This window comes from Ovis aries, chromosome 11, assembly GCF_016772045.2.
Source record: "Ovis aries strain OAR_USU_Benz2616 breed Rambouillet chromosome 11, ARS-UI_Ramb_v3.0, whole genome shotgun sequence".
Taxonomy (NCBI): Eukaryota; Metazoa; Chordata; class Mammalia; order Artiodactyla; family Bovidae; genus Ovis; species Ovis aries.
The window spans coordinates 35,776,200-35,796,016 of record NC_056064.1 but is presented as its reverse complement, the minus strand read 5'-3'; the positions used below and the strand labels follow the sequence as shown (position 1 = coordinate 35,796,016).

Sequence of the window (19,817 nt, the reverse complement as noted above, 5' to 3'; positions counted from 1 at the left end):
TGTGTCTGACTTTCTGCATAATGGGTTTAAGAATGATCTTACTTTCCCTCTGGTATGTGAATGATCTCAGGGTTGATGAACTCTGGGGTGGATGCTGGGTTTCCATTCTTGCTTTTGCCTATAATAGTTTGGACTTTGGATGAAGTCATTAACATCTTGGGCTCTAGTTTCTTCATCTAGAAAGTGAGGCTAATGATACCTCCCTGGAAAGACTGACATGAGGACCAGAAGGGATAATTGTTACAAAAGTCATCTGCAGACCATATGGGCAATGGGAGGCTAAAAGGTCTATTCCCTCCTGGGGATTTCCAGCCTCCTAGAGTAAGACGGTGGAAGGTAGGGAAACCAGCTGGGCAGGGAGCAAGTTGTCCTCAGCTGCTCTGGGGAGACTCTGACAGCTACCACCCCTTCATCCATGACCTTAGAGCCTCCCAGGGACAGGACCAGGCATATGAAATGTGAATTTAGAGGTCTGCCTTGCTGAATGATAATTGACAGGGCCTTTGTCCCCCTTGTGATGGCCTGACTCTCTTCCACCCAATACACACTTCTCACCTCCCTTCTCCATCAGGGCATTAACCTGTCTGGGGGCCAGCGTCAGCGTGTCAGTGTGGCCCGAGCTGTTTATAGTGATGCCGACATTTTTTTGCTGGATGACCCACTGTCAGCCGTGGACTCCCATGTGGCCAAACATATCTTTGACCAAGTCATTGGGCCAGAAGGTGTGCTGGCAGGAAAGGTGAGGTTCCCAGAGGCTAAGCGGGCTAAAATGAAGTCTATGGCCACAGGAGAGGACTGGTGGGAAGCCAAGGGGTTTGGTGATACCTGGACATATGGAGTGCCTATGGAACAGGCTGGGCAACCGGGGAAACCTGGGGCGGGGTAGGCAGTGCCCCTCGGGCGCTGAGTTGCCTTTGGAGAGCACAGGTTGAGTCCCTGATGTGCCTGCTCCTGCTGCTGGCACTCAAGCACCTCACGCTTGCTCCGTGGCCCCGCATGTGCCAAGGGTGTGTGCTGAGGACAGTAGGCGTGATAGCCTGCTGCCTTCTCCCCAGACCCGGGTGCTGGTGACTCACGGCATCAGCTTCCTGCCCCAGACGGACTTTGTCATAGTGCTATCTGACGGGCACGTGTCTGAGATGGGCACCTACTCGGCCCTGCTGCAGCGGGATGGCTCCTTTGCCAACTTCCTCCGCAACTATGCACCTGATGAGGACAAGGAGCACCAGGAAGCCAACAACAGTCCAGGTATCTGCCATTCCTGGCTCTTCATATTCCCCTCCCCTCCCTGCATCTTCCCTGTCCTGGGGCATCTGAGCGTCTCTGGACAGCCCTGGTGTTATGCAGGAAGGTTCTGGAGTACTTGGATCATCCGTGTGATGTCAGACATCAGCAAGAGGGAAAGTAAACTGGATGACGTCGAATCCCTCCTCCTCCTCCTCTTCCCTCAGTCTTCCTATGTGTTGAAAGGGCCTATGGGCCCAGGCCCAGCTTGTACAGCAAGGCTGTTTTACAGATGAATTGTTGAGGAAACATGCAGGTGCTTTTGGTTGTTCAGTCGCTCAGTCGTGTCCCACTCTTTGTGACCCCATGGGCTGCAGCCAGGCTTCCCTGTCCTTCACCATCTCTGAGAGCTTGCTCAAACTCATGTCCATTGAGTTGGTGATGCCATCCAACCATCTCATTCTGTATCATCCCCTTCTCCTCCTGCCTTTAATCTTTCCCCGCACCATGGTCTTTACCAGTGAGTCAGTTCTTTGCATCAGGTGGCCAAAGTATTGGAGCTTCAGCTTCAACATCAGTCCTTCCAGTAAATATTCAGGACTGCTTTCCTCTGGGATTGACTGGTTTGATCTCCTTGCAGCCCAAGGGACTCTCAAGAGTCTTCTCCAACACCACAGTTCAAGAGCATCCATTCTTCGGAGCTCAGTTTTATATATAGTCCAGTTCTCACATCCATACACGACTACTGGAAAAACCATACCTTTGACTACGGAAATGCTTAGAAAAGTCATTTATTTATCAACAAATATTTATTTATTGAGCAGCTAACTTTGTCCAGGCACTATTCCAGCAATAGTGAGACAGCAGTCTTGATAGTACTACAGAGACAGCAATGAACAAACAGAAAAATTCCCTTCTCGTGGAGCATATTGAGACATTGAGACCCCTTTGTTGTTCAGTCCTGGCTCTTCAACCTCAGGCTCCGGGCTGGCTCTCAGACCTTCTCCTGGGCTTTCTTGTCTGCTTCTGTATATGCAGTTACCATGTCTCGAGCATTTACTAAGGGCTGTGCCTGTTGCAAGCTCTTGACACACATCCTTTCCTTTAATCCTCACAATGACACGATGAGGTAGGTACTATTGTTATCCCCACTTTACATGCCCGCCTAAAGTCATGTGGTGAGGAAGTGGGATTTAAGCTCAGCCAGGCTGACTCCAGAGCCCAAGCTCCTGACCCTTATATTTGAATCCTCTTCCACATAGTCCCTGATGGGAAGCTTTTCTTCCTGTCTAACATAAGTCTTTCTTGCTGCCTCTTTTTTTTTTTCCTCAACACAAAATTGGTCATTTATTTTTATTGTTGTACTTGCTGCCCTCTCAGTCCCTCTCATCTTCCCTTTTGCTTATCCATTCAGGCCTCTTTATTGGAGTGGGACTGGGGGATAGCAGGGCTTTGCAGGGTGAGCTTGCCAACCTCTCCTTTCTGCCTCCCCACTGCAGCCTTGGAGGACAAAGAGGATGAGGGAGTGTTGATGATTGAAGACACGCTCAGCAATCACACAGACCTAACAGATAATGAGCCCGTGACATATGAGGTCCAGAAGCAGTTTATGAGGTGAGCTTCTGAGAACTGTCCACCCCCGGGAGATGGTGGCAGGGCCCCCATGCCCTGCTGTGGAGTGGGGCAGGTGGGTGTTCTCCCTGACACTCCCTGAGGATCCAGCTGGGGGTCTGTCTGTGGCTGTGCTGGAGGCCAGCTCTCTGGGCCTGACCCGTTGCCTCCACAGACAGATGAGTGCCATGTCCTCGGAAGGAGAGGGCCAGGGTCGGTCTGTGCCTAGGAGGCGCCTAGGTGCGGCAGAAAAGGCCGTGCCGGCAGCCGAGGCAAAGGCGAGCCATGTGCTGACCCAGGAGGAGAAGACAGAGATGGGCACTGTGAGTAGGGTGGGCGAGGAAGGCTGGAGAGGCTGGCAGGCCCCTAGCACTCCCGGGGCTCACGGGAGTGCTCTGTTTGACTGCTGTGGCCACACAGGTGAAGCTGAGCGTGTACTGGGATTACGCCAAGGCTGTGGGATTCTGGACCACTCTGGTCATCTGTCTGCTGTATGGGGGTCAAAGCGCAGCTGCCATTGGGGCCAACGTGTGGCTCAGTGCCTGGACCGATGAGGCTGCAGCGGACAACCAGCAGAACAGCACCTCCTACAGACTAGGTGTCTACGCCGCCTTGGGAATTCTGCAAGGTGAGCCTGCAGAGATACTTAGAAGGGGCGCCAGTGTTCCCTTCCTCATCTCTGTGCTGCTGGGTCCCCCAAAGCATGCCCTTGTCTCTGAATCTCTGTCTACCGTCACAACCCTAGTGACTCCCTGACCCGCCCTTGCAGTCTACCTGCCTCTAGACCTGTCTAGCTCATCCTAGCTACGCCCTGCCTTTGAGTCTGCCTAGTTCACTGAGGGGATCCCTCATCTTGGAACTCGCCCTGCTTTCTGCCACCTGGCCCAGGTGAACAAGTGCCCCTCTGCCTCCTCCATCAGGGCTCCTGGTCATGCTGTCTGCTATCACGATGGCGGTGGGTGGTGTCCAAGCTGCCCGCTTGCTTCACCAGGCGCTGCTGCACAACAAGATGCGCTCGCCACAGTCCTTCTTTGATACGACGCCCTCAGGCCGCATCCTCAACCGCTTCTCCAAGGACGTCTACGTCATTGACGAGATCCTGGCTCCCACCATCCTCATGCTGCTGAATTCCTTTTACAACTCCATCTCCACCCTTGTGGTCATCGTGGCCAGCACGCCGCTCTTTGCCGTGGTCATCCTGCCTTTGGCTGTCCTCTACCTCTTTGTCCAGGTGTGCCCTGAGTGAGTGGGCATGACTTAGCGTGAGCATGGCTGTTGTGTGGGCCGGGCTCTCTTGGGGGCCACCTGTGGCAGATGTAGGGAGGGCACACCCCCCTTCACACGTCACAGCTGGATTTGATTCAGTAAACACCCTTTTGAAACTCATTTTCCTCACCCGTAAAATAGAATCTTAGATCCCACCTCACAGAGTTATCAATAGGATAAAATTAAATCCTTGTAAATTATGACTGGCCCTGGAACTCCTTCCTGCTGGCTATTTGTCAACAGTTTAAGACACATTATCCTTCCCTTGCTTTTAGGTATCATCTAAACTTACATGCCATATCATATGATGCATATATGATATGTGATGCATATCTTATAAACTTACATGGTTTTTAACATAGATGAGTGATAATATTCAGATACAGCTAACTGTAAAAGGCATTTGTGTTGCTGATCCCCTGTCCTGCCATTAATCAGTTGATGAAGGTAACCCACAGGTGCCAGAAGCTCAGGCCTGTGTGTGAAGACTGTGACCTGGGCTGCACTCTGTCCTGGGACAGGGACTCTCAGCTGTACATCCTGCCTGGGCCTGGCCATCTTGGGGCCCACAGGGCAGAGGATGGCAGATGGAGGCAGACTGTGGTTTTGTGGGGCTGACATTTAAACAACCGAGGGGTGGAGTGGGGAGAGGTTCCTTAAGAAAAAGTATATGAAATTATCTTATTTTTGCAAATTTGGCAAAATTTTGATTGTGTGAACACATTGCCAGGCCCCTAAGTGGAGACAGGCATTGTCACTGACTAGGGAGGCAAAATGAAGTCAGTGCGATAATTCAGGCCTGCAGAGTGAGTGGCCAGGAGCTGAGAGGGAATTGGGAAAGGCTTTGTGGACAAAGTGGCCTAAAGGACTGAGCAGAGCTGACCAGAGGGGAGAGAGTGGGGGGAGTTCATGGAACCATATCAGGACCCCAAGTCTCGGGTTTTTTCGGGCGAGGGAAGGGAGTGAGGTCTTATGGGGCAGTGGGACGGAGGGGGAGGTGGCGCAGATGGGCCCAGAGGACACGCAGGACTGAGCTGGGATTCCAGGGTCCTGACTCTAAGTTCTTTCTCCAACCTCTGTCAGCGCTTCTACGTGGCTACCTCACGGCAGCTGAAGCGGCTGGAATCTGTCAGCCGCTCGCCCATTTATTCCCACTTTTCGGAGACGGTGACTGGCTCCAGCGTCATCCGGGCCTACGGCCGCAGCCAGGACTTTGAGACCATCAGTGATGCTAAGGTGGACACCAACCAGAAGAGCTGCTACCCCTACATTGCCTCCAATAGGTCAGAAAGCACTCCGTCAGCCCCTGCTCCTTCCGTGAGTTTCCGCCAGGGTCTTTGCAGGAGAGAGCCTGGTGTTCCGGGTCCAAGCCCCTCCTTTCCCCTAAACAGCCCCCTTCTTGCATCTGCCCCATTTCCTCCTTGCCTGATCTCTACAGGTGGCTGGGGATCCGAGTGGAGTTCGTGGGCAACTGTGTTGTGCTCTTCGCTGCACTCTTCGCTGTGACTGGAAGAAGCAGCCTGAGCCCGGGACTGGTGGGCCTGTCTGTGTCCTACGCCCTACAGGTACACAGAGGTCTCAGCCCCAGAGTAGGGCCGCCCCGGGGCAGAGGCCAGCTTTCATAAGCATCTCCTGAGTACCCCACTCTACCCAAAATGGGGACCAGCCACAGATTTTGATCTCCCAAACTGTGAGCTCCCAGTCAAGCATGGAGAGTCACTCCCACCAGCAGGGGATGATACTTCGGGGTGTGCAGGTCTTAGTGGAGGAAGGACAAAAGGTAAGAACCCAGAGGAGGTCTCTACCTGGGAGTGTTGGAGAAATGACCTTGGAGCTTGGCCCCAAGAGACAAATAGAAATTTGCTCTGCCTGCACAAGATCTAGAGGTTAACCTTGACAGGGGTCCTGGGGCAGGGACATGGAGAGCTAGGCTACACCTTATTTCACAAGCCTGCAGAGAAAGTACCTGGAGCAGGTAACTAGAGCCTGAGCAGGTCACCCTGATACCAGCTGATATTGTCAAAAGGTTAAACAGCTGCAAATGGAATTTTTGTGAAGCAGATCATATTTGCAATGCCTCAGGTGACTCAAGTCTTTGAGTTTTGATAAATAAAGGACAATCCAGACAGGTCAGTCTTCTCAAACTATTCAGTATGCCGATGAATCACCTGGAGATCTTAAACTGTAGATTCTGATACAATAGGCCTGGGGCTCTGGCTTTTGCGTGTCTATCAAAACTTCTTGATTCACGAAGTGTGGTCCGAGGACCAGTTACATCATCTGTGAGCTTGTTAGAAATGTAGATTCTCTAGTCCTGCCACAAACCTACTGAATCAGAAGCTACAGTTTAAGAAGATTCCCTGGGAAATCTTTCTTGCGCATGTTAAAGTTTGAGAAACACTGGGATGGGAAGCCTTTTGTTTGAGAAACACTGGGATGGGGGGCCATTGTCACTGCCTGAGGTACAATTGTGATTAGAGCCCCAGGTGGCATAGCTATGGGTTTGCCCAGGCCCACCTGGGTCATAGTTGGGATAGGAGCATAATGAAGGAGTCTGAGCTCCTCCCATAGCCATGTCAAGGGAGTACAGATTGCCCCACTTATGACCCAGTCCCTCTGGCTAGGTGACGTTGGCTCTGAACTGGATGATACGAACGATGTCAGACTTGGAGTCTAATATTGTGGCTGTGGAGAGAGTCAAGGAGTACTCCAAGACGGAGATGGAGGTGGGTACGGAATCAGCCTGGGGCAGGGAGAGTTGAGAATAGCGGGTAGGGGTGCTTGATGGCCCACCATCCATCCCTACATCCCCCTAGGCCAGCTCTTCTGGTGGCTCTTCATTCAGTCCTTAAAGAGAGTCAACCAGAGGTCTATGTGAGGAGGTGTAGAGGGTTCAGAGTTGGACAAGACAATTCCTGATGAGTAGATAACAGCTCCCGTGTTTCAGGCCCTCCTCAGTCACAGTACTTTGTCCTCCCTGGGACCCCCGGTCCGGTGACCTGCCTCTGTCCCTCGGTCCATGAGTTCATCCAGCCTGGATTCTGTGCTCCCCCAGTGCCAACACTCTCAACTCCCTTGCGCTTCTCTCTGTCATCCTCTCTCCAGTTGAGCCCATCTGTCTACCTTCTACATGCCGGTGCTCAGCTGCTAAAATGTTGCTGGAGAAAATCACTGATTTTACTTCAAGTTTATAACCACACACCACTGCAGGGTATTCCCATCTTGCTTCTCCAGGAAGCATATGTTTCCAGTTTCAGAAAGATTTGTTTTGGCCATTCCCTTTCGTTAAGCTCCCACTCGCTGTGCTCAGCCATCGACCTTGCCTAACAGTTCAGTGAGGAAATAGGTTATGAGATGTGAACTCCCTCAGCCTTCCTGCCTCTGGACTTTCAAACCTGCCTGTGTCCCTTCACCTTTTTCCTCTTTTAACAGGAAATGTCCCTTCTCGTTTCAAAGTGCACTCCCTCTACTTGTTCGCGTGGCCACCCGAGGACGTCACGTCCTTAATTACCTGCTGCATCATCCTTCTTGCTCCCTCTGTTGGATGATTCCCATCCACATGCAAAAATATGCACTTGTACCTTCCATTCTAGACTCTAAAGCCAACCCTCCCTTTCCTATGTATCCTGAATCTCATTTCTCTGCTCTCCTTTGTCATGAAACTAGCTTTGAAATAGGTGCTCTCCCCCTGCCTCGTCACCTGGTGGCTTGTCTGCCTCCTGCAGCCTGGTTTCTGGCCCTATCACTCCGCTGGATGCGCTCAGCAGTGACTTCCTTGGTTCCAGAGGTAAGGATGCTTCGCTGTTCTCTAGTTCAACCTCTCGGCATTATTTGGACAAAATAGCCCTCGCTGCTTCTTGAAGGCACTTCATGGTTTCTGTGACCTGAGCTCCTGCCCTGTCAGCCCCCGCTGAGCCCCCACCCCATCTGTTCCTCCCAACCTGGCCTCTCCTGCCCCTGGGGCCCCCATCTGTCCCTGTCTTCTCCCGGCTTCTCTTATCACCCCCTCCTCCCCCCATTCTCTGGTATCTTCAAATTCTCTCTTCATGCCTAGCATTACAATTTCCCCTGTCTACATACATGATCCTTTCTCCACAGCCTCAAAAATTCTGCCCCCAGTCCTGCTACCCATTGTTTTGATACCTCCTCAAGAGAGCATGGCACCCCACTCCAATACTCTTGCCTGGAAAATCCCATGGACAGAAGAGCCTGGTGGGCTACAGTCCATCGGGTCTCAAAGAGTCAGACACGACTGAGCGACTTCACTTTCACTTTTCACTTTCATGCATTGGAGAAGGAAATGGCAACCCACTCCAGTGTTCTTGCCTGGAGAATCCCAGGGACAGAGGAGCCTGGTAGGCTGCCGTCTATGGGGCCGCACAGAGTCGGACACGACTGAAGCGACTCAGCAGCAGCAGCAGGAGGAGAGCAGATTATCTGCACTGGCCGCTTTGTTTATTGATTGCTGACACTCTGACTCCCCTATTTCAAAACATCCTACCCTCTGCCTCCCCAAGTAGCAGCAGAGAGATCCCTTAAAAACATACCAAATCACATTGTTATTCTGTGCATGGCCCTACATCTTACTCAAGGTAAAAAAACAAAAAAACAGTCCTTAAACTACCCTGCCAAGCCCTACATGGTGGGGTCTTCCACTACCTGTCTCCTACCTCTCACCTTTGTCACTGTGCTCCAGAGCACACCTGGAGGTATTTATCCTTGCTGTTTCCTCTGCCTGGCATGCCTTTCCCTCAGATAGCTACTTGTTTGGTTCCTTTACTTCCTGCAGGTCTTTATTTAAATATCACCTCCTCCAGGAAGCCTTCCCTGACCACCCTGTACGAACAGCAGGGACTTCTCCAGGCACTTCTCCATACTCATCACCATCTGACATTATATAGACTTACTTATTTGTTAACTGTATGCCTCCTTAGATTGGGATGTGAGCCTCACAGGGACAAGGACTTTGTCTAGTTTGCCATTGCTACCCCACCACCTGTCATGGAGTAGCCACCCAATAATAAAGAATGGTGAAAGGGGGAGTTGGGGCATGTGGAAGGGGCTGCTCGGGGATCTTGGGCATGAGGGGAGTAGAGGAGGGCAAAGTTCTGTGGGGAATAATGTCAGATGGATAGAGTCATTGAACCACAAGGTTGGGCCACACAAGTGCCAGGGGCTCCCCGCCAGGCTCCCTGGTAGGTGAGGATGGCGGGGGCCTGGGAAGAGAGGCAGACTGAAGACGGAAGAGGGCTGGGCTGGGGAAGAGATGGCCCCGATGCAGAGCCTGTCCTCCCCTGGTGACCAGGCCCCCTGGGTGGTGGAGGGCAGCCGTCCGCCAGCAGGCTGGCCACTGAAGGGCGAGGTGGAGTTCCGAAATTATTCCGTGCGCTACCGGCCAGGCCTGGAGCTGGTGCTGAAGGACCTGAGTCTGCGAGTGCATGGTGGCGAGAAGGTACGTGTGGGGCGGGTTTGTGCCTGGGGAATGTGGGTCTGTGGGATGGCAGGTACCCAGCCTGGAGGTCTGCTTAGCCTTCCAGGGGAGTCCTGGAGACAGACCCACCAACTCCCCAGCCTTTGCCTGACAGCCTCCTACCCTCTCCAGGTGGGGATCGTGGGCCGCACTGGGGCTGGCAAATCGTCCATGACTCTTTGCCTGTTCCGCATCCTGGAGGCGGCTGAGGGCGAAATCTACATCGATGGCCTCAATGTGGCCGACATCGGGCTCCATGACCTGCGTTCTAAGCTGACCATCATCCCCCAGGTACCAGTCTGGTTTTGTCTGGTCACACTGACCAGTGACCCTGGGGGCAGGCTCCACGCTTGTCCTGTAGCTTGAGGTTCAAGACTGGGACCTCTATCTGGGAAGCTGGGGAGCAGGACAGCAGGGGCAGAGCCACAGAGGGACCACGTGTCATGGGTCTGGAAGGGACAGATGTCTCCTGCTCAATATCACCCTGTCCTCTGACCTCCTAGACCAACAGAACCACAGACTCTTCCATATGGCCCACACCAGAGGTGTTCTATCCTGCTCTCCTGGTTTCACAGCTCTGAATTACGTTTCACTTTTTCTGGCTTCTCTGGAGTATTTTTCTGCCGACTGGACACTTTGGAGTCAGATTAGCAGCTCAAGGTTTCTACTTTAGCAGAGGACTTTGGGTTGGCAAAGCTGAGGTTTATCATGTCTCCACAGGCATTTTTCTATCTCCTTGGCCATTGCCTCCCTCCTGGAGGGTTGGGCACACAGTGGAAATGCTGCCACCTCAATCCCTTTCTTGTTCCCTGGCCTCGGGGCGCATGGCTCCCTCTGGGGCCTGAGCTGCCTCCCTCTGAGGACTTGCTTTGTCCCCAGGACCCCATCTTGTTCTCGGGGACCCTGCGCATGAACCTGGACCCCTTTGGCTGTTACTCAGAGGAAGACATGTGGCAAGCTTTGGAGCTGTCCCACCTGCACGCATTCGTGAGCTCCCAGCCCGCAGGCCTGGACTTCCAGTGCTCCGAGGGTGGGGAGAATCTCAGGTAACAGCTGGGAGTGTGTGGGTCAGGAATAGCACTCCGCTGCATTAGAGGATGTAGCATCAAATGACACCAGGCCAGCCCTCTCCTGCCCTCCCACTCCCATCTTGTTGTGGTTGAGTCACTAAATCGTGTCAGACTCTGCAACCCCACTGACTGCAGCACATAAGGCTTCCCTGTCCTTCACCATCTCCCAGAGTTTGCTCAAATTCACGTCCATTGAGTCAGTGATGCAATCCAACCATCTCGTCCTCTGTCGCCCCCTTCTCTTCCTGCCCTCAGTCCTTCCCAGCATCAGGGTCTTTTCCAGAAATTTGGCTCTTCACAGCAGGTGGCCAAAGTATTGGAGCTTCAGCTTCACCACCAGTCCTTCTAGTGACTACTCAGGGTTGATTTCCTTTAGGATTAACTGGTTTGGTCTCCTTGCTGTCCAAAGGACTCAAGAGTTTTCTCCAGCACCAGGATTCCAAAGTATCAATTCTTCGGCACTCAGCCTTATCTAGGGTCCAACTCTCACCTCTGTATATGACTACTGGAAAAACCATAGCTTTGATTATATGGACCTTTGTCAGCAAAGTGACGTCTCTGCTTTTTAATATGCTGTCTAGGTTTGTCATAGCTTTTCTTCCAAAGAACAAGCATCTTTTAATTTCATGGCTGCAGTCACTGTCTACAGTGATTTTGGAGTCCAAGAAAATAAAATCTGCCGCTATTTCCATTTTTTCCCCATCTATCTGCCATGAAGTGATGGAACTGGATGCCATGATGCTCATTTTTTGAATGTTGAATTTTAGGCCAGCCTTTTCATTCTCCTCTTTCACCTTCAACAAGAGGCTCTTTAGTTTCTCCTCACTTTATGCCGTTAGAGTGGTATCACATGCATATCTGAGGTTGTTGGTATTTCTCCCAGCAATCTTGATTCCAGCTTGTGAGTCATGCAGCCCAGCATTTTGCATGATGTACTCTACATATAAATTAAATAAGCAGGGTGACAATATACAGTCTTAACATACTTCTTTCCCAATTTGGAACCAGTCCATTGTTCCATGACCAGTTCTGTTGATTCTTGTCCTGCATACAGGTTTCTCAAGAGACAGGTCGGGTGATCTGGTATTCCCATCTCTTTAAGAATTTTCCACAGTTTGTTGTGATCCACACAGTTAAAGGCTTTAGCATAGTCAATGAAGCAGAAGTGGGTTTTTTTTTTTTTTTAATTCCCTTGCATTTTCTATGACCCCAACCAATATTGACAATTTGATCTCTGGTTCCTCTGCCTTTTCTAAATCCAGATTGTACATCTGGAATTTCTCAGTTCATATACTGTTGAAGCCTAGCTTGAAGGATTTTGAGCATTACCTTGCTAGCATGTGAAATGAGTGCAGCCGTACCGTAGTCTGAGCATTCTTTGGCATTGCCCACCTTTGGGATTGGAATGAAAACACCTTTTCCAGTCCCGTGGCCACTGCTGAGTTTTCCAAATTTGCTGGCAAGTTTAGTGCAGCACTTCCACAGCATCATCTTTCAGGATTTGAAATAGCTCAGCTGGAATTCCATCACCTCCACTGGCTTTGTTTGTAGTCATGCTTCCTAAGGCCCACTTGACTTCACACTCCAGGATGTCTGGCTCTAGGTGAGTGAGAAAGTGTATCTTTCCCTTTGTCCTTCGCCTTTCACTTCTTTTCTCTGCTGTTTGTACAGCCTCCTCAGACAACCACTTTGCCTTTTTTTGTGTTTGTTTTTCTTGGGGATGGTTTTGGTCCTTGCCTCCTGTACAGTGTTACTAACTTCTGACCATAGTTCTTCAGGCATTCTGTCTACCAGATCTAATCCCTTGACTCTATTTGCCACATCCACTGTATAATCATAAGGCATTCGATTTAGGTCATATTTGAATGGCCTAGTGATTTGAACTCGGGGGGCTCTACTGTATTGAGCATATCCGTGTGCCAGGCTTCTCACTGACTCCTCACACAAGCCCCAGAGAGACTGAGCTAGGGCCAAAGGGGCACAGCTGGGAGAAGACATGCCTGGGCTTTCAGCTAGGTCTGGGAGACTCCAAGGCCCCAGTCAGTTTCCTCTTGTGAGGTTGTCAGTGCTGTGCTTGGCCTGATGAGGGGGCTGTGGACCGAATGTTGAGAAGACCAGAGGAAACAGAGAACTTTAGGGAAGTCTTTTATTTTTTCCGAGTTGGATGCAATTTTGTCTCTGGTTTAGAAGTGGGCAAAGTGAGCTCTCCAGGCCTTTCTTTGCTTCCTTATAGCCCCAGATTTTATATCCCCAGCCACTGGGTCATGTATCAGAGAGGGTCAGAGTCACTTCTCACTGAGTCTAAAAGCTTGAGATACATGTGCCTGTGTTAACTGTGTGGTTTGGGGCAAGTTGCTTAACCTCTCTGTGCCTTCGTTTTCTTAACTCTAAAAGGAGTATGGGACAACAGTTCCATTCCTTTAGCACCGTGCTGCCTAACAGCCACACTGAAAACAGAAACAGATGAATTAAATTTTGGAATTATGTATTTTATTTAGCCCAAAATATCTAAAATATTAGATATTTTAAAATATTAGATATTTCAAATCACTTCAACATGTAATTGATATAAAAGCTATTATGGATATCTTGCATTTATTCATATTAAGTATAAAATCCTGTGTGTATTTTTACACTTACAGCACTTTCACTTTTCACTTTCATGCATTGGAGAAGGAAATGGCAACCCACTCCGGTGTTCTTGCCTGGAGAATCCCAGGGATGGGGGAGCCTGGTGGGCTGCTGTCTATGGGGTCGCACAGAGTCAGACACGACTGAAGCGACTTAGCAGCAGCAGCACATCTTGATTCAGATTTGCCTCATTTCAGGTAGCCCACAGTCATGTGTGGCTAGTGGCCATCATTTGGACAGGGTGGTTTTATGGGTTTTGTGATGAAATGGAAAGCACTTAGACTGGATACACTCCTGAGAAATTTAGCTATTCTTATTATTCTACTCAGTCCATACCTGAGTGGACTCTCTCCAGACAAAACAAAAACAAAAACTTGTACATTTCAGTTCAGTTCAGTTCAGTTCAATCACTCAGTCGTGTCCGACTCTCTTTGTGATCCCATGAATCGCAGCACGCCAGGCCTCCCTGTCCATCACCAACTCCCAGAGTTTACTCAAACTCGTGTCCATTGAGTCGGTGATTCCATCCAACCATCTCATCCTCTGTCGTCCCCTTCTCCTCCTGCTTTCAATCTTTCCCAGCATCCGGGTCTTTTCAAATGAGTCAGCTCTTCGCATCGGGTGGCCAAAGTATTGGAGTTTCAGCTTCAACATCAGTCCTTCCAATGAACATTCAGGACTAATTTTCTTTAGGATGGACTAGTTGGCTCTCCTTGCAGTCCAAGGGACTCTCAAGAGTCTTTTCCAACACCACAGTTCAAAAGCATCAATTCTTTGGCGCTCAGCTTTCTTTATAGTCCAACTCTCACATCCATACATGAATACTGGAAAAACTTAATAGTGTTCAAGGCACGTTGGCCTCCACTATCTCCTTTAATCTTTACTGCAGTCCTGTGGGCTAGAAATGAGGCTCCAAAGTATAAAACAATTTGCCCAAAGCCACTTAGCTAGCAAGGGGTGGGGCAAGGACTCAGGGAAGTGGGAGTTTTTGCCCCAAGCCTTTACTTGCTGCCTCATAGCCACTGGTGGGATGCCCCCACCTCCAGAGTCAGTCTTGTAAGAATGAATGTGTCCAGTCCCTGGATCTCACTTACACAACCAGGTTGAGGGTGGCTGGCAGACAAGCCTAGGCTACCAGACCCTATGCCCCATAGCTGTTTTTTGGCCCATTCTCTGATCCCTGCTTGCCATCAGCACGTCTCACCAGATCACCCCTCCATCCCCACATCAACCAGGACCTGAGACAGAAATGCACTCCCCTCCTCCCTCCCTGAGCTTGTAGTCACTTTAAGCATAACCTGTATCCTGTGCCAGTCCCACCATAAATCAGCCCTAAATTCTATCTGGCAGCTCATTCTGCTGCCAAAACCTTCATTAGTTGCGGGAATGGGCTGAAAGAGAGCCTGGTCTTCACTTGGGCTGGAGTGACTCACCCCTTTGGGAAGGGCTGAGGTATTTGTCCTTGGGTGTGGGGGTGCTGTAGCCTCTGTGGTTGGGAACACCGCCTTGCTTTGTTCCTTAGCTCTGGCTTCCAAGGCAGGGGTTGAAGATATGCATTTCACCCCCTCCTCCACCTCTCCAGTGACTAGACATGGGGAGCCCCCTAGATCCTCCTCTGCCCTGCCCCTTCTGAGTTCCCACCATAGAGCCCTGATCTGTATTCCCTATCGGGGCAGGAGATGGCTGAATTGTGTGGTATTAGGCTCAGCAAGATAGCATGATGTATGCAAATACCAGGAGGAGTCATTCCAGTATGTGATTACTAAGGTGTAAATGACTAACAGAGTGAAACAGAGGCATGGTGGCACTAGCTTAAAGAGAGAGACGGGGGAAGAAGCACAGAAGGAGGGAGCCGGGGGTGCCACGGAGAGACTGGGGATTTCACAATGTTAAGTACTGGCTCTACCTCAAGGCCCCTCATTATCCCGGTGGTGTCCAGACCTCAGCTCTGTGTTCCAGGAGTACTGGGCTAAGGCAGAAATGGGAGAGGTTAGACAAGAGAGCCAGCCCGAGGCTAATGAAAAGGAGCAGAGACAGAAACAGCTTGGGGAGGAAAGCCTGGGGGGCAGGTTGGGGGCACCCCGCTGGAGACTTCCTTGCTTTCCCTACTCCCAGTGTGGGCCAGCGGCAGCTCGTGTGCCTGGCCAGAGCCCTGCTTCGCAAGAGTCGAATCCTGGTGTTAGACGAGGCCACGGCCGCCATTGACCTGGAGACTGACGACCTCATCCAGGCCACCATCCGCACCCAGTTTGAGGCCTGCACAGTGCTGACCATCGCGCACAGGCTGAACACCATCATGGACTATACCAGGTAGTGCGCTGGGACCCGAGCAGGGAGGGGCGGGCGAAGGGACAGGCAGACCATCTGGATGTGTGGGTGTGGGGGCCTTAGGGGACTCTCTGCGGTGTGGAAGGGGGTAACAGCATGGGTCACCTGGGCGCTGGGTGCACAGTGATGGCTCCTGAGACACAGGGACACTTTGGAGGCAAAAATGTTGGGAATGGACATGTTGGGGCTCCCTGAGGCTTGGTTCACTCCCCTACCCCAGCCCTTAATGCTGAGATGAGGGGAACCAGATCCTTCATGCTAAATCCTGTCACTTCCTGAGCACCTTGCCCATGGCTTCATTTGCTCCTCATTCCCACCCTGTGGGCATACAGACCAGGAAGCCACTGAGGAAAGGTATACGATTCTTGGGTCCATGTACAGTAGATGCTTTGTTGTGGGAAAGCAGAGGGCGGAGTCCCAAGCCTGGCTCTGCTGCTGTGTGACCTTGGGCAATTTGCAAAGCCTTCATGAAACTGTCTCTTGAGGTTGTTGTAAGTAATCAGTGAAATAAAGTATTAAAAGTGCAGGTGATCCTAGAATATGTTCATTTCCTCCCTAACCCCTTATTGTAATTCTCCCTAGAACCAGCTTCTCAAAGAATTAGGGAAGAAGCCTTGCTCTTGGTATCTTACAGCTTCCCTGGGGAGTCAGCTCATTCAGCCAAAAGGAAAAAATGTGATCTATTCTCTCATTGTGCCTAATGTCAAGGTGTAGCTCTGGAGGACAGGATAGGGGTTGGGGGACTCAGGAGCCTGATGGAAGTGAGCTGGTACTAGACTGCCAGGCTAGCTCCTTTGGAGGCACAGGAGCTCAGGGTGAGGAAGAGGCAGGAGGCTGCAAAGAATCTATGCTGAGGTAGTATGGTGGGAGTACCTCGACAAGGTTTCATTCCCAAAACAAACACCTGTAGGGTGTGGGGAGCGGGGGAAACACACGGACAGGGCAATGGGCAGACCTTGTCCCTCTCTCAAGTGTCCCCACACAGGTCCCAGGGGCTCGGAAACCAAGCTGAGAATGCCTGATGCTACTGTCTGTTCCATCCCCACCATATCCCCCTCTCCACTCCTATCCGAGACCCAATGGGAGAAGAGTGGGTAGGAAGGCTTGAGCCCTGGGTCCACACAAGGGAAAGGGCCAGACCAACAGGATCTCTTCCCATGCCTAACTGAAAATGGTTTTTACCAGCAGCCCTGAGGGGCAAAACCTCAAATTGACCTTGGAGGTTGGGAGTTCAGTCATTTGAGTGGATCAGGCAGAAATTAATGACATAATCACGCTACTGAACATGTAATTAGAGCCTGCAGGAAGGAAGCAAGGGTCCACATGTGTAGGCAGAGGAGCCAATCCATAGAGGCAGCGGAGGAGCCAAGGGCCTGGGCTTAGAATCCTTCTCCCGCCTTACCCTGGGAGGCAGCTTGTCGGCCCAGCACTAAGAGCACCCTGTGTTTAGTTAGCAAGAGATTCTAAGCCCAGGCCCAGGCTTGAATTCTCATCCTTCAGGGCACCAGCCAAGCCCTAAAGGACGAGTAAAAGTTGGGTAGCAAGGAGACGTGATAGGGAGGGAGCTGGACATTTCGGGAAAAGGCTGTAGCATGTGCAAAGGCCTGGAGGTAAGAGGGCACAAGAGTTGAAAGGGAGAAGGGGCAATAGAACCAAGAGGAGGGGAAGAAAGCTAGGCCTCACTCTGCTGCACTGGGGACCATGGGAAAGCATTTAGTCCTCACCTCAAGAGCAAAGGGAAGCCACTGAAGTGAGGTGGGCAGTGGCTAGGCAGTGATGTTCACAGACACACCTCTTCCCAAGGGGCTCTTCCAGGAGCCCCACAGGTGGGTCAACGACTGCATGCAGTCCAGGCCCTCCTACCGGGGAGCATCTCCTAGGACGTGGGGGAGCCCTTTCTGCTTCCACCTCACCCTGGGAGCCAGCTTGTCAGCTCTGCACTAGGTGTATCCTGTGTTTAGTTGGCAAGAGAGTCTAAGCCCAGGCCCAGGCCTGACTATGTATGTGTGGGCGGGGGGAGATCCACCCATCAGCAGCGGCCAGATTTGTAGCCAGATTCCAGCGTCAGGCCTCACTGCAGCCGTTCCCACCGTGTGCCTTTGTGAGTTGGCACAAAGCAGATGGATACATACAGGCCCGTGGCTCCCTGTGCACACTCCTGTGACCCTGGTGAGGGGAAGGGCTCATTAAGGAAGGTTTTCAGAGCCCTGACTAGCAGAGATGAATAGGACCTTGTGTTTAATCCTAGAAACTGCCTCATCTGCCAGAACAGCAAACGGAGTGGCTAAAATAACCAGTCTTGCAAGTGTGCACATGTGGCATGGTGCTTGTGTTGGGCGGGCTGACTGAAGTGGAAGGGTTGGCATGTCACTGAGGGGTCTGAGCTGTACTCAGAAGGGCAGGGTTGGACCACGAAGCCAGATCTGAGATGATGGAGACCTGACCACTTCTTTTCTTTGGCTAGGGTCCTGGTCCTGGACAAAGGGACGATAGTTGAATTTGATTCTCCAACCAACCTCATTGCAGCCAGAGGCATCTTCTATGGGATGGCCAGAGATGCTGGACTTGCCTAAAATATATTCCTGGTCTTTCCTCCTGGACATTCTTAAAGTTTCCATCACGAATGGAGAGGACACCAAATATGTCTACAGAATGGACTGGATGGCAAACGTTGGGGACATCTGTTAGGTCTTTGTCCCTGCCAGGTGCCTTGTAGGATAACCATGCTAAATGCTTCAGGGGGGGAAGTGAGGGCCCAGAGGTGAGTGACATGCCCAAGGTCATTGCTAATATGTGGCAGAGCCCAGACCAGTCCCCAAGTCTCCTGATTCCCAATGTGGCATTATTTCCACACTGTACTGCTTATAATCATTTCAAGGGATGACCTCCCTACCCCCATGATTTTTCTTATTTTCTAATCTGAAGTGTTTTTGGTATTGTTTTTAAATAAAGCTTTCTCCTCTTCGAACAGAAGACTGCCAGGTCAGACCATCCCTAGGAACTGAGTCCAATACTCATTAAAAACGGAGCACTGATGAAATAAAGCTACGTGTTAACAATACATACACTCCAATGTAGCCTTTCTCTCTGTTCACAAGGTCTAGGGGCTAGGGCCTTTAGAGGAGGTGGAGAGGAAGGAGGGAGACGCAGAGGTAGCCTTTATACACATCTACATGGCTGGAATTATCTGAAAACATCAGACCCAAGAGCTTTTGGCTGGAAATACTGTCTTCACAGCCAAAACTCACTGGGTAATTGCCAGTAGTTCCTGTTCTGCTGTGTAGAGGCTGTAAAAAGGTGAGAAAGAAAGCCCCTGACATCTGACCTGAGGCCTCTTGAGAAAGCTGCTGTGAACACCTCCACATTTATGTCATCCCTCAGACCACTACGCCTGCTTCTCTAGGGGATGAGAAGTGCATGGCACTTTATCTCCTTGCCCCTTTAGCATTCTGTTCCAGACAGGTCCCCATAACCCATGAGGTCTCCAAGTCATTCATCTTCCTCACTCTGGCTGAAGCTGACTGTGGGAGCACAGAGCAGCCCCAGGCCTACCCCCCGTTTTGAACGTCCCAGGCTGGTAAATGAGATGAGGGGGTAACTTGCTTTTCTGAACAAGCCAATGAAATGTTCATTTTCCTGCAGGTCAGAATTTACCTGGCACGCAGCCTTCAAGGCTTCTGGTCTCCTCTTTCGTTTCTTCAACCTTTATTCTTGGTATAATGTGACTGGTTATGGATGATGTTTTTTTTCCCCTCCATCCTAAATGGTTTTCAGTAGGTGTGGAGATGGCTCCTTTGATCTGATTTTTCTATATGCGTTGGGCCAGGCTGTGCTGCAGGACTATTTGTTAAAGGTTAATCACATTTTTGGGACTGGCCGTTTCTGCCCAGGATGTTTATGAGTGTACAGAGGAAGACTTCCATCCTTGTGATAAAGCAAGTATAAAAGCACCAAGGTCCAAATTATTCTGCTTCTCCTTGGAGCTAAGAAAAGGTCTTTGCTATGCTTCCTGATTTATCAGGCCAATTTGGCATGACGTATGCTTTGTGAGGCTCTAGCTGCCCCAAACCAACAGAAATGCAGATTCATTCGGCATCATTCTCAGCTAAAGATCTGAAAGGCTGTACTTCCTTTCCTATCTTGGAAGTTTGCCTCTGAGCTCACTGAGACCCTGACAGGTGCTGACAACCCGAAGGAGAGACTCAGTTGTATAAAGT

General features: G+C 50.8%; 1 protein-coding gene across 3 annotated transcripts in view; it reads left to right on the top strand.

The window, feature by feature from the left end:
* ABCC3 (ATP binding cassette subfamily C member 3) overlaps positions 1 to 18,661 on the top strand; it is a 48,390-nt gene extending 29,729 nt beyond the window's left edge. Inside the window, exons 18-31 of one of the 3 annotated variants that reach the window (XM_027974733.2) lie at positions 572 to 739; positions 1,056 to 1,248; positions 2,724 to 2,838; positions 3,011 to 3,158; positions 3,256 to 3,463; positions 3,756 to 4,066; positions 5,185 to 5,384; positions 5,540 to 5,666; positions 6,726 to 6,827; positions 9,407 to 9,553; positions 9,704 to 9,862; positions 10,451 to 10,617; positions 15,388 to 15,582; positions 18,065 to 18,661. In XM_027974733.2, coding sequence (XP_027830534.1) covers positions 572 to 739; positions 1,056 to 1,248; positions 2,724 to 2,838; positions 3,011 to 3,158; positions 3,256 to 3,463; positions 3,756 to 4,066; positions 5,185 to 5,384; positions 5,540 to 5,666; positions 6,726 to 6,827; positions 9,407 to 9,553; positions 9,704 to 9,862; positions 10,451 to 10,617; positions 15,388 to 15,582; positions 18,065 to 18,173 — 2,349 coding nt within the window. In that variant the 3' untranslated portion in view covers positions 18,174 to 18,661. Of the gene's footprint in view, positions 1 to 571; positions 740 to 1,055; positions 1,249 to 2,723; positions 2,839 to 3,010; positions 3,159 to 3,255; positions 3,464 to 3,755; positions 4,067 to 5,184; positions 5,385 to 5,539; positions 5,667 to 6,725; positions 6,828 to 7,767; positions 7,882 to 9,406; positions 9,554 to 9,703; positions 9,863 to 10,450; positions 10,618 to 15,387; positions 15,583 to 18,064 lie in introns of those variants that run through there. The other 2 variants (XM_027974734.2, XM_027974735.3) reach the window with 2 other exon arrangements.
* Positions 18,662 to 19,817: the final 1,156 nt, after the last annotated feature.